This window comes from Periophthalmus magnuspinnatus, chromosome 16, assembly GCF_009829125.3.
Source record: "Periophthalmus magnuspinnatus isolate fPerMag1 chromosome 16, fPerMag1.2.pri, whole genome shotgun sequence".
Classification (NCBI taxonomy): Eukaryota; Metazoa; Chordata; class Actinopteri; order Gobiiformes; family Gobiidae; genus Periophthalmus; species Periophthalmus magnuspinnatus.
Genome location: NC_047141.1, coordinates 4133184 through 4147257, shown reverse-complemented (window position 1 = coordinate 4147257; position 14074 = coordinate 4133184). Strand labels below are relative to the sequence as shown.

The 14074-nt window shown below is 42.0% G+C and overlaps 1 protein-coding gene across 1 annotated transcript; it reads right to left on the bottom strand.

Annotated features, from left to right (window-relative positions):
* Nucleotides 1-2100: 2100 nt before the first annotated feature.
* On the bottom strand, nucleotides 2101-10924 carry LOC117383505 (lysosomal thioesterase PPT2-A-like). Its single transcript, XM_033980687.2, has 8 exons — nucleotides 10759-10924; nucleotides 8409-8562; nucleotides 7592-7687; nucleotides 6704-6811; nucleotides 6042-6125; nucleotides 3059-3143; nucleotides 2555-2609; nucleotides 2101-2293 (listed from the first exon to the last, which is right to left on the bottom strand). Exons 1-8 carry the CDS (start codon nucleotides 10906-10908, stop codon nucleotides 2150-2152), a joined length of 876 nt encoding a protein of 291 aa, XP_033836578.1. The 5' UTR covers nucleotides 10909-10924; the 3' UTR covers nucleotides 2101-2149.
* Between the last annotated feature and the right edge of the window lie 3150 nt (nucleotides 10925-14074).

Sequence of the window (14074 nt, the reverse complement as noted above, 5' to 3'; positions counted from 1 at the left end):
CGATAGTTGAACCTCAGATTCAGGAGGAGCAGTGTGGTTTTCATCCCGGTCGTGGAACACTGGGCCAGCTCTACACTCTCCATCGGGTCAGACCTGTTCCCGGTGCATGTTGGCCTCCGCCAGGGCTGCCCTTTGTCATCGATTCTGTTCATTATATTTATGGACAGAATTTCTAGGTGCAGCCAGGGGCCGGAGGGGGTCTGGTTTGGGAACCACAGGATTTCATCTCTGCTGTTTGCAGATGATGTTGTCCTGATGGCTTCATCGAGCCAGGACCTGCAGGCACTGGGGCGGTTTGCAGCCGAGTGTGAAGCGGCTGGGATGAGAATCAGCTCCTCCAAATCTGAGGCCATGGTTCTCGACTGGAAAAAGGTGGTTTGCCCTCTCCGGGGGGGTGGTGAGTCTCTGCCCCAAGTGGAGGAGTTCAAGTATCTCAGGGTCTTGTTCACGAGTGAGGAAAGGATGGAGCGTGAGATTGACAGGCGGATGCAGTCGCTGTATCAGTCCGTTGTGGTGAAGAAGGAGCTGAGTCGAAAGGCACCGGCCTCAATTTACCAGTCAATCTATGCTCCTGCCCTCACCTATGGTCATGAGCTCTGGGTAATGACTGAAAGGACAAGATCATGAATACAAGCGACCTGAAATGGGTTTCCTCCGCAGGGTGGCTGGGCGCACCCTTAGGGATAGGGTGAGGAGCTCGGTCACACAGGAGGAGCTCGGAGTAGAGCTGCTACTACTCCATGTCGAGAGGAGCAGTTGAGGTGGCTCAGGCATCTATTTAAGATGCCCCCTGGCCGCCCTAGGGAGGTGTTCCGGGCATGTCCCACCGAGAGGAGGCCCCGGGGAAGACCCAGGACACGTTGGAGGGACTATGTCTCTCGGCTGGCCTGGGAACGCCTTGGGGTCCCACCGGAGGAGCTGGAGGACATGTCTAGGGTGTGGGAAGTCTGGGAGTCCCTGCTTAGACTGCTGCCCCCACGACCAGGCCCCAGATAACAGGAAGAAAATGGATGGATGGATGAAATGATTTGAACATTTGTGTTTCTTGCAGTTCCTTCACATATCATTTATTTGTTATAAATAAGATGTTATGTACTGACAGTTACTCTTTAAATGACTCTTTCTTGAGTAGTACCTTTCCCAAATACTTTTTTACTCTTCCTTGAGTCATATCATGGACCACTCCTTTGTACTTCTACTTGAGTAATATTATTTTGAAATAACGTTACTCGAGTACAGTCTTTGTCTACTCTTCCACTTCCTGCTAAAATGCACATTTCATCGTTAGAACATATTACCACTATGATGTAAAAGCAAAAGAAATCCACTAGATGGCAGTATTGGTGTGTTGAATTTCATACAAAAGAGTTAATGGACTAGATTGCCACCTGTTTATTATTTTATTTATAAAAAAAAAAAAAAGTCCAGTTTTAGATTTAAAATGTCTGGATCATAAAAATACATGAAATAAAAGCTTTAAGTGTGCATGACGTAGTTTTTCATTTTTTATTTTTTTTTCATGAAGTTTATCATTTGGCTTCCTGGTTGCACCATAGACTCTAGCAGATGTGACATGTAGAGGTAGTTATTTTCATGTCACCTAGCAACAGGGGTTAACAAGGGCCAAAACATGTCTAAATTACACATTTATGATTACTTTCGTCTCAACTTTTTTCCACAAACTGCCACTTAACTGATGTAAAACTCTAATAAATATTTAGCAAAGGTACGATCCCTAACTGTCACATGCACTTTAAAGCTACAGTATGTAACTTTCTGGAGGTGGTTCGTCACCCGCATGATCTCATGGAAATAGACAGTGAAAACCAAACCTTGAACAATTCAATGGAGATAGATCAGTTTTATGCTGTACTGTGGAATATTATAGCCAAAGGAACAACATTTCCATAGAAACAAACACGAATAGATCTTCATCTAGGCTAAATAAGAGTCAGGTTTATGGAGATGCAATTCCGCTCATAGTAACAAAATATGTTTTTTTCTGCAACATAAACAACCAAAATGAAAAAAAAAAAAAAAAAAATCATGCTTTTTCTCTAGTCTATGTATTTTCCCTAAAAAGTTGCATGAGGTGGCTTTAATGGTTTAAATGTGTATCTAAAATGGAGTGTTGCCGTTGGTCGCAGCTTCAGGTGAGCCAGTCCTGGATACAGTTGGTGAACACGGTGGAGTCTGAGTGCCATTGGACATGAGCCACTCCAGACTGCACACACATGGACACGTCCCCACGAAAGTCCAACGTCTTCAGCCCAAAGACGTCACTGCGGTAATACTGCAATACACACACGTACAGGTGAAGTGTCCCTGTCCACACACACACACACACACACCCCCCCCCCCCCCCACACACACACACACGTACAAGTGAAGCGTCCCTGTCCACACACACACATGTCCAGGTGAAGTGTCCCTGTCCACACACACACACACACACTTACACGTACACACGTACAAGTGAAGCGTCCCTGTTCACACACACACATGTACAGCTGAAGCGTCCCTGCCCACACACACGTCCAGCTGAGGAACGTACCTCTTGGTTCTTCATCTCGATCAAACTTTCATTGTTGTCAAAGAAACCAAAGTGACTGAGAAAAAAAAAAAAAAAAAGAAAACAGTGAGAGAAAGCAGAAGTTACTATATATCAGTATTTCTACAGTTATGTTTATCAATAACAGGAAGCATTAAAGGTGGTTTTCACACCTTTTATTGGCTCTGTGCCTCTGTAGTTTCTGCTTTTTGCCTCATAAATATCTTAAACAGAAACACAGATCTACTTCTCTTTCATATTAGTTTGTTTTCTTTTCAACACCCAAAGCAAGTAGACTGTCCAGCCAACAATGAGGTGAAGATGTGAAGAAAGAACAAGTCTAATCCCAGGCTACAGATCATCAAGAGCCACAGCTCCAAATCAACAAGTGTTATTCAATACAGGTGTATTTTCTTGCCTCTCCACAGATCTGACCTGTAACCTGTGGGTCGGCTACTTGTTTCCATGGTGATAGATACTTTTAATACCAGTGGGAGTAAGGCAGACCTGGACTGCCATGGAGTGATGACCCCGTCGTCTGGACCCCCGATCAGAACCAACTTCTTTATCCTCAGGAAGTTGTCCCTCCAGTCTGTGGCACAAACACACTGGATTAGTCCTGGTCTAGTCCTGGTCTAGTCCTGGTCTAGTCCTGGCTTAGACCTGGTTTAGTCCTGGTTTGGTCCTGTTTAGTCCTTTTTTTGTCCTGGTTTAATCCTGGTTTAGTCCTGGTTTAGTCCTAGTTTAGTCCTGGTTTAGTCCTGGTTTAGTCCTTTTTTAGTCCTGGTTTAGTCCTTTTTTAGTCCTTGTTTAGTCCTGGTTTAGTCCTGGTTTAGTCCTAGTTTAGTCCTGGTTTAGTCCTGGTTTAGTCCTTTTTTAGTCCTTGTTTAGACCTGGTTTACTCCTTGTTTAGTCCTGGTTTAGTCCTTTTTTAGTCCTGGTTTAGTCCTTTTTTAGTCCTGGTTTTGTCCTTTTTTTAGTCCTTGTTTAGTCCTGGTTTAGTCCTGGTTTAGTCCTTGTTTAGTCCTGGTTTTGTCCTGGTTTAGTCCTGGTTTTGTCCTTTTTTAAGTCCTGGTTTAGTCCTTTTTTAGTCCTGGTTTAGTCCTTTTTTAAGTCCTGGTTTAGTCCTTTTTTAGTCCTGGTTTAGTCCTTTTTTTAGTCCTGGTTTTGTCCTGGTTTTGTCCTTTTTTAAGTCCTGGTTTAGTCCTGGTTTAGTCCTTTTTTAGTCTTGGTTTAGTCCTGGTTTAGTCCTTTTTTTAGTCCTGGTTTAGTCCTTTTTTTAGTCCTGGTTTAGTCCTTTTTTTAGTCCTGGTTTAGTCCTTTTTTTAGTCCTGGTTTAGTCCTGGTTTAGTCCTGTTTTTTAAGTCCTGGTTTAGTCCTGGTTTAGTCCTTTTTTTAGTCTTGGTTTAGTCCTGGTTTAGTCCTTTTTTAGTCCTGGTTTAGTCCTTTTTTAGTCCTGGTTTAGTCCTTTTTTTAGTCCTGGTTTAGTCCTGGTTTAGTCCTGGTTTTGTCCTTTTTTAAGTCCTTTTTTTAGTCCTAGTTTAGTCCTGGTTTAGTCCTGGTTTAGTCCTTTTTTAGTCCTTGTTTAGTCCTGGTTTAGTCCTGGTTTAGTCCTTGTTTAGACCTGGTTTACTCCTTGTTTAGTCCTGGTTTAGTCCTCTTTTTAGTCCTGGTTTAGTCCTTTTTTAGTCCTGGTTTAGTCCTTTTTTAGTCCTGGTTTTGTCCTTTTTTTAGTCCTTGTTTAGTCCTGGTTTAGTCCTGGTTTAGTCCTTGTTTAGTCCTGGTTTTGTCCTGGTTTAGTCCTGGTTTTGTCCTTTTTTAAGTCCTGGTTTAGTCCTGGTTTAGTCCTGGTTTTGTCCTTTTTTAAGTCCTGGTTTAGTCCTTTTTTAGTCCTGGTTTAGTCCTTTTTTAAGTCCTGGTTTAGTCCTTTTTTAGTCCTGGTTTAGTCCTTTTTTTAGTCCTGGTTTTGTCCTGGTTTTGTCCTTTTTTTAAGTCCTGGTTTAGTCCTGGTTTAGTCCTTTTTTTAGTCTTGGTTTAGTCCTGTTTTAGTCCTGGTTTAGTCCTTTTTTTAGTCCTGGTTTAGTCCTTTTTTTAGTCCTGGTTTAGTCCTTTTTTAGTCCTTGTTTAGTCCTGGTTTAGTCCTGGTTTAGTCCTTGTTTAGACCTGGTTTACTCCTTGTTTAGTCCTGGTTTAGTCCTCTTTTTAGTCCTGGTTTAGTCCTTTTTTAGTCCTGGTTTAGTCCTTTTTTAGTCCTGGTTTTGTCCTTTTTTTAGTCCTTGTTTAGTCCTGGTTTAGTCCTGGTTTAGTCCTTGTTTAGTCCTGGTTTTGTCCTGGTTTAGTCCTGGTTTTGTCCTTTTTTAAGTCCTGGTTTAGTCCTGGTTTAGTCCTGGTTTTGTCCTTTTTTAAGTCCTGGTTTAGTCCTTTTTTAGTCCTGGTTTAGTCCTTTTTTAAGTCCTGGTTTAGTCCTTTTTTAGTCCTGGTTTAGTCCTTTTTTTAGTCCTGGTTTTGTCCTGGTTTTGTCCTTTTTTTAAGTCCTGGTTTAGTCCTGGTTTAGTCCTTTTTTTAGTCTTGGTTTAGTCCTGTTTTAGTCCTGGTTTAGTCCTTTTTTTAGTCCTGGTTTAGTCCTTTTTTTAGTCCTGGTTTAGTCCTTTTTTTAGTCCTGGTTTAGTCCTGGTTTAGTCCTGTTTTTTTAAGTCCTGGTTTAGTCCTGATTTAGTCCTTTTTTTAGTCTTGGTTTAGTCCTGGTTTAGTCCTTTTTTTAGTCCTGGTTTAGTCCTTTTTTAGTCCTGGTTTAGTCCTTTTTTTAGTCCTGGTTTAGTCCTGGTTTAGTTCCTTTTTTAGTCCTGGTTTAGTCCTTTTTTTAGTCCTGGTTTAGTCCTGGTTTAGTCCTGGTTTTGTCCTTTTTTAAGTCCTTTTTTTAGTCCTGGTTTAGTCCTTTTGTTAGTCCTGGTTTAGTCCTTTTTTTAGTCCTGGTTTAGTCCTGGTTTAGTCCTGGTTTAGTCCTTTTTTAGTCCTGGTTTAGTCCTGGTTTAGTCCTTTATTTAGTCCTGGTTTAGTCCTTGTTTAGTCCTTTATTTAGTCCTGGTTTAGTCCTGGTTTAGTCCTTTTTTTAGTCCTGGTTTAGTCCTGGTTTAGTCCTGGTTTAGTCCTTTTTTTAGTCCTGGTTTAGTCCTGGTTTAGTCCTTTTTTTAGTCCTGGTTTAGTCCTGGTTTAGTCCTTTATTTAGTCCTGGTTTAGTCCTTGTTTAGTCCTTTATTTAGTCCTGGTTTAGTCCTTTTTTTAGTCCTGGTTTAGTCCTGGTTTAGTCCTTTTTTAAGTCCTGGTTTAGTCCTTTTTTTAGTCCTGGTTTAGTCCTGGTTTAGTCCTTTATTTAGTCCTTGTTTAGTCCTTTATTTAGTCCTGGTTTAGTCCTTGTTTAGTCCTTTATTTAGTCCTGGTTTAGTCCTTGTTTAGTCCTTTTTTTAGTCCTGGTTTAGTCCTGGTTTAGTACTATTTATATATTGATGTTGTTTCTCTCCGTTGATCCATGGCAGGAAGTTGTTGTATTTCAGATACTTGTCTCTGTGATGAGGATCTGGGGAGAAATCCAGCAAAATATGATAAAACCAGATTCATTAGTGAAAAAAATTTGTAATAATTACTAAAGGTCCTATATTACACAAAACTCTTGTGATCTTTAAGCCATGTTAGGACACTGTTTCCTCCTTAAAAACAGACCTGGAGTTGTGTTTTGTTTGACGCATGTTTGAGTAACTCTTTACTATTAGTCTTTAACATCTCCAAAGCTCAAAACGCTCTGTTCTACCTTGTGATGTCATGAAGTGGTGGTTTTCACGTCAACAGCTCCTTTTACCTTTAGTTCAGTAGAGATTGGCAAGGGCAGAAATGATCCAAATGATTGTAGTGAAGGTGTGTGGAGTTTAAAAACACAGTGGAGCACTTCCTGTATCACCACATGATGATATCACAAGGTGGAACAGAGTGTTTTCAGTTTGAGAGAAGAACTCAGCCTAAATATGCAGGTTTGTTTGTGTGTTAAACATGTGAATGAAACAAAACACAACTCTAGGTCTGTTTGTGATGAGGAAACAACATTAGAACAGATCAGAAAACAGAGTAATATGGGCCCTTTAAAGTATTTTGAGGTCTGACCGTTCCAGTACTGGCAGATGGACAGCTGCTGGCCCAGTTTGTTGTAACACACTTTGTAGATGTTCTTCTTCAGGTATTTGGGGAAAACCTTTTTTAAATAATCTGTGTCTGCAAAACAAAACAACATCAAAATATCAGAATTAATTATATTAGAAAGACCAATCATTCATTTACTATTTATTTATTTATCAACTCCATACACCTTCGCTAGAATCATTTGGGTGATTTTTTCCTACAGTCTCTACTGAACTAAAGGCAAAAGGAGCTGTTAACCTGAAAACTACCTCTTCATGACATCACAAGGTGGAACTGAGCGTTTTGACATTAGAAAGATAAATGCCATAGATGTATAAAGAAGTGGACTAAGGGAGTGTGACATCAAATCAAGTTAATTAAGGCTAGTGGTTATAGAGGTGAATATGGAGCCCAGTTTCACATTTGGAATACTGACCCACAAGTGTCATGGTAACCAGAGAGCCAATCCAGACTCAGGCTGTTGAAGGCAACTTCCTGGTTTAGCAGAGAGTGGGCACTTAGCAACGCTGTCAATCAAATCTGTTGCTAATGCTAGCGTGAGTGACCTCGGGGAAAGAAGGCGCCTGATTTGTTTCTTATTAATGTTCATATCTTGATTTACAGACACAATAGTGACATAAAAACCCCAGGATCATGTAAGAGGAGTTAATACAAACATTTTAAGAGCAAAATGACGAGCCAGTGGAGCCGGAAGCGCGCCCATAGTCACATACTATTTGTCAGCTATGTCCATGTATATATATATGCACAGTCTATGGGTTTAGCTAAGGGTAGTGCGTGTATTTCTGGAGAGTTTCAATAAAACCAGGAGCCATAGGTTTGAATTAGAAGAACAGGTTTGTGCAGACTGACTTCCGTACTGTCCAGCCAGAGGAGCGGACAGAGAGATGAACGAGTGGATGTTATGATTCGGCATCACAGACAGCAGCCCTCTGCAGATCACCCCACCTGAAACAGGAACGCAAAGTAAGACACTACCTGGGATAAACCTGGGTTAAACCTGGGTTAGACCTGGGTTAGACCTGGGTTAGACCTGGGTTAGACCTGGGTTAGGCCTGGGTTAGACCTGGGATAAACCTGGGTTAGACCTGGGTTAGACCTGAGTTATACCTGGGATAAACCTGGGTTAGACCTGGGTTAGACCTGCATTAGGTCTAGGTTAGACCTGGGTTAGACCTTGGTTAGACATGGTTTAAAACTGGTTCAGACTTGGTTTAGTGTTGGTTTATAACTGGTTTAGAACTGGTGTAATATTGTCTTGTCTATTTTAGTACTGGTTTAACCCTGGATTAGCCCGTTTTTTTCCTGGGTCACCAAAACAGTTCAGTTCAGTTGAGCTAAATATTGCTGGTTTAGTCCTGGTTCAGACCTAGTTTAGACCTGGCTTAGTTCTGGTTCAGACCACAGGTGGTTGTAATGTGAGGCTGATATTTAGAAGTGTCGTCCCTCAGCTCTGCAGAACTCGACTAAAACCAGATCTAAGAATGTCACTTCTACATTCACTTCTGTTTTTCTAAAAAAAAACACACCACTCAAGTTCAATCTCAAAACATTTAAGGTCCTGGGTTTGGTTAATGTGACCTGGATTGGCGCTGGTTAAGTCCTAATTTAGACCTACTTTAGTCCTGGATTAGTCCTGGTTTTGTCCTGGTGTAGTGTGGGTTTGTACCTTGAGAGAAGCAGAGCAGATGGGCCCCCTCTTTGGTCTGGTTCAGTCTGGCCTCAAGTTTAGCCCTGAAGTCTCTGACCTGAGTCCACAGAGGTTTGACACTGAGGAGTCCATCATATAGGTCCAGGGTCGTCACCTCTGTGCCGGGGTGGGACTGACAACACACAGACATGCTTTTGAATTACACAGTTGATTTGTGTAAATAATCACATTTTCTTCTGATTTGTCTGGGGTTTGGAGCTCAGACTTTGGCTATTTTTTGGCTAATCTACCCGATTCTGCTTTTTATAACATAAAGAACTGATAAATATAAGCCAAGCCCACTTTAGTTAACTAGAACTCAGGAACTCAGGAAATCAGGAAAAATGTCTAGAATTTAAGCATTTTTCTGGGGGAGGGCGCCTAGACCCCCTGCCTTACATGTTTATTTACTGAGCTTGTGGCTATTGCTGTTGTGAGTCTGTAGAATTTTTATTTTTTTCTCAACTGGTTGAGATAATGACAGCGTTCTCTTAATTTAGTCAAATATAAACACATGGCACAGAAGTGATGAGGGCCCAAAGGATTTCATCTCTGCTGTTTGCAGATGGTGTTTTCCTGATCACTTTTTCGAGCCAGGACCTGCAGCACTGGGGCGGTTTGCAGCCGAGTGTGAAGCGGCTGGGATGAAAATCAGCTCTTCCAAATCTGAGGCCATGGTTCTTGACTGGAAAAAGATGGTTTTCTCTCTTTCGGTGGGTGAAGACTCCTTGCCTCAAATGGAGCAGTTCAAGTATCTTGGGGTCTTGTTCACGAGTGAGGGAAGGATGGAGCATGAGATTGACAGGTGGATCAGTGCAGCGTCTGCAGTGATGCAGTCGCTGTATTGGACTGTTGTGGTGAAAAAGGAGCTGAGTCGAAAGGCAACACTCTCAATTTACCGGTCAATCTACACTCCTGCCCTCACCTATGGTCATGAGCTCTGGGTAATGACCGAAAGGACAAGATTGCGCATACAACTGGTCGAAATGAGTTTCCTCCGTAGGGTGGCCGGGCACACCCTTAGGGATAGGGTGAGGAGCTCAGTCACACAGAAGGAGCTTGGAGTAGAGCTGCTGCTCCTATGTGTTGAAAGGAGCAGCTGAGGTGGCTCAGGCATCTGTTTAAGATGCCCCCTGGACGCCTCCCTAGGGAGGTGTTCCGGGCATGTCCCACCGAGAGGAGGCCCCGGGGAAGACCCAGAACACGTTGGAGGGACTATGTCTCTGGGCTGGCCTGGGAACGCCTTGGGGTCCCACTGGAGGAGCTGGAGAATGTGCCTGGGATGAAGGAAGTCTGTGAGTCCCTGCTTAGACCTCTGTCCCCACAACCCGGCTCCAATTAAGTGGAAGAAAATGGATGGATGCATATTTACATAAGTATATGTAAGAGTATATTCACACGCACTATTTGGGTTCCATTTTATATTTCTCAGGCTGTATTTGACATGGAGACAGATTTTAGCTGTACATTTGACTTCTGCTCTTCCCTCTCACAGTGGACTCTCCAGCAGACTGCAGTGTCCACAGCCCTGCGCTCTGGACAGAGAACTCACTCCTAAAGCACCTTTTGAATCACAAATGTAAATTAAATTAAATGATATATTTTATGACGTATGTGTAGAGTGTCACCAGATATACCAGACCTGTAAACACGACCATGTCTCTGTTCTCACAGTGGAATCTGCTGAGACTGAAGTTGTGGAATGTGATCCAAACCGGCTCAGTTCTGAAGCTCCTGTCGCTTCTGACAGTTTTAATGAACATTTTACTGCTGGGTTCATAATGTGCTGCTGTTAATGGTGTGCCATGATTCAGATGCAGTTATTTATAAAAATGCTTTTTCTTTTAAATAAGTATTTCCGAAATAGCACTGTGGTGGTCATTATAAACATTATACCCATTGGTAGAATGAACCCAGCAGATTATTTAAATAGAACCCAGAAAAAAGAACCCGAAACCTTGGGTTAAAATAATAACCCAAACTGTTGGGTCAGAATAACCCAGAGTCGTCTTGGTCCAATCGTGACTCAGATCTGGGTTCTTTTTTTACACAAGTTGGGTTATTTTTAATACAGCATTTTTTTGTTTGTATTGTATCCACCAAATACCTGCTGATGACTGCATCTGTTGAGCTGAAAAAGTGAGTTCTGCATTTTCTTTTTCAGGATATAAATACTTGTGGTAACCCTTAAGGGATGCCTATATCTTTATACATATTGCATCATGAAGGTGTTTGGCAATACCCAGCCACTGTGACTTGCTGTAGCCACAGCTGTCCTGGGGCTGACTCATGGAAATATGGCTGTGCATCAGGTGCACAGGTCACTTACCTTCTGTATAAACTTTGTGAGTGTTTTGAATTCCTTTGGTCCATCGAAGAGTCCGTGCACGATGAAAACAGGTTTGTAGGCCTGAGAGATGTAGGAGGCGCAGCAGAGGAGCAGCAGAAACAGCAGTGAACACACCATTGACTTATCCATGTCTGTGTGAACTACAGTCTGTCTAATACGGCTTCAAAAATACCATCTATGACTTCCTCCTTTGTCAATGAACATACGCAAAGAAAACCCCGCCTACAGAACTCTGCACTACAACACTTGTATATTTCTTCACACACAATAGGCCTGTTACATTTATACACTGATGCAGGGGCTTTGGTCAAAAAGAAAATGTTTATTACACATGTAAGCTAAGATAACATTACCATCTGACACAGGGTTTTGGATGAAAAATAGCCACAGAAATTCATTTATTATATAAATGAACAAAAGGTTACATTATGCACTTTCACATGTATCCAGGTAAATATAGGCTACTTTAAAACAAGAAAACAAATACTCTACTTTAAAAACAGAAAAACGAATAAAATACAGTCTAACTCAAGATTTTCACCAAGGGCCGTCTTCAAACATAATCAAATCAGTGATCTGATCACACACTCACACTGATCACACACTCACACTGATCACACACTCACACTGATCACACTCACACTGATCACACTCACACTGATCACACTCACACTGATCACACTGATCACACTCACACTGATCACACTGATCACACTCACACTGATCACACTCACACTGATCACACTCACACTGATCACACGCACACTGATCACACACACTGATCACACACTCACTGATCACACACTCACTGATCACACTCACACTGATCACACACTCACACTGATCACACACTCACAGTGATCACACTCACACTGATCACACTCACACTGATCACACTGCCAGTGATCACACTGATCACACTCACAGTGATCACACTGATCACACTCACAGTGATCACACTGATCACACTCACAGTGATCACACTGATCACACTCACAGTGATCACACTCACAGTGATCACACACTCACACTGATCACACACTCACACTGATCACACTCACACTGATCACACACTCACACTGATCACACTCACACTGATCACACTCACACTGATCACACACTTACACTGATCACAATCACACTGATCACACTCACACTGATCACACTTACACTGATCACACTTACACTGATCACACACTCACACTCACACTGATCACACTGATCACACTCACACTGATCACACTCACACTGATCACACTCACACTGATCACACACTCACACTGATCACATTCACACTGATCACACTGATCACACTCACACTGATCACACTGATCACACTCACACTGATCACACACTCACACTGATCGCACTCAGTGATCACACTGATCACACTCACACTGATCACACTCACAGTGTAGCCTTCAGTGGGGTGCACTTTACATGGTAGAAAAGGGGAATGAAAGAAGCATTGCTGCTGCACCAGCCAGAGACTGAGCCAATATGTCACCACCACCAGCAGCAGAACAACCATCTCCCCCAGCGAGAGATTCACCAGCACCACCGCCTTACCCAAAGAACAAGTCAGCAGCACCACCACCTTCCCCAGTGAAGGATTCATCACCAGTGTCACTTCCTCCAGGGCCCTCGTCACCCTTCCCTGTCTTTTCCTAGAGTTAAGGAGAGCTAGGACACACAGGGCCTCTGCTGTCTCAGGACATACAGTCATGATAAAGATAATATCATGCTGAGGCCTGTGATGGAGCTGTATCTACAGTTACACCATGTAGACTGATTAACAGAAGGACAGTTAGACTGTCCATTCAGAGAAATTTAGTTCACATTCCCTGTAAGAAGATAACATCCAGACCTACTGAAACTAATCTGAAACTTGCTGTGTTCAATGTAACAAGTCAATTTTAATTAATGGTTAGGTCCGAGCCCCTACAGGGCGTAGTACCTATTGTTTTCAAAATGTTTATTTTTCAAAACGATGAGTGCATGGGCGTTGCCAACAAAGTTGGCAGATGATCAATGTTGACAAAGGTAATGCGAAGTGCTGTTGTCCCCAAACACACTCCTGGCATCAAGCCCTATCCAAGCACACATGCTGCAGTCATGGGTCATATTTATTACTGCTAAAATGAATGGAAGGCAATGGGAGGTCAATGGGCGTTATGTAGAATGACGGCCGTGTTAGCCCATCAAGGTTTTTTATTCTGCACTTTTCTCTTTTAATGTTAATTTTATGGTGATTACTTATGTTTAGGTTTGTTGTATTGTGATTTTAATGTCTTTCTTATTGTGTATGAATGAATGTGTATGAATTGTGCTGTACAAATAAACTTGCCTTTCCTAAGTTTATGTAAAGGGTCGATATTATTATGCTATTCTCTGATCTGTTTCCTCATCACAAACAGACCTGGAGTTGTGTTTTGTTCCATTCACACATGTTTAACACACAAACTCTGCATTTTTAGGCTGAGTTCTTCTCTCAAACAGAAAACACTCTGTTCCACCTTGTGATGTCATCATGTGCTTGCATGCGTTTCTCAAACTTTCTGGTGGTACTTGGGGAATTGTACAGTTCTAGTGGCTGGTAGCTCTAATTTAGAGACACATGTATTCATATTTTTGTCCTCTATAAATCCTTATATCCTCTTTTAGAACTAGTTTAGCCATGGTTTAGTCTGCTTTAGTCCCCGTTTTAGCCTTATATAGAACACATGTTGTGCTTCAGTGTGCTATACAGTTATAATCGATGACACCCGTGGATCATTCTGTTTTAATTTGTACATTTTAATTTGCAAGATTGATCTAAAACGACTTAATGAAAAAAACAAGTCCGTTAAATTCCACAGTAGAAAACTGTTGTGACGTCGCCGTAAACGTCATCACAACAAAGTGTAGCTTTTCGGCCCCTCCTATGGACAACTGCACATCGCTCCAGCAAGTGGATTGTTTTTTCATTTGTACCAAAATGAGCACTGCCGAATTCTACGGGTATCACCGATCCAGAAAATAAAATTGGAGAGCGAAATAAGTAAGTCAAAGTGGTGATACTGGTGATGGTGAAGACGGGGCTTGATCAACAATATGGCGTTTTGAAAATAAGAGATTAAAAACTACTCCCAGAAGGTAAATGAGAAGGAGAAACAACTATAACATTGTTAAAAGCTCTGAAAAGTCGATTTTGCAGAATAGGTCCGCTTTTATTTAGACCTCATTTAATCCTGTTTTACGGACTGCCCCCCACTGGCCACATGTGAGTGAGGAGGAAATGCAGGAAACAGTTTGG

Bases quoted from the DNA above. Each gene is read 5' to 3' on its own strand.
- LOC117383505 (XM_033980687.2), bottom strand. From the start codon at position 10,908: ATGGATAAGTCAATGGTGTGTTCACTGCTGTTTCTGCTGCTCCTCTGC. The intron at 8,563-10,758 runs GTAAGTGACCTG...GTGTGTTGTCAG, and splicing joins TCACAAAGTTTATACAGAAG to TCCCACCCCGGCACAGAGGT. The intron at 3,144-6,041 runs GTACTAAACCAG...TTTGTGCCACAG, and splicing joins ACAACATCAATATATAAATA to ACTGGAGGGACAACTTCCTG.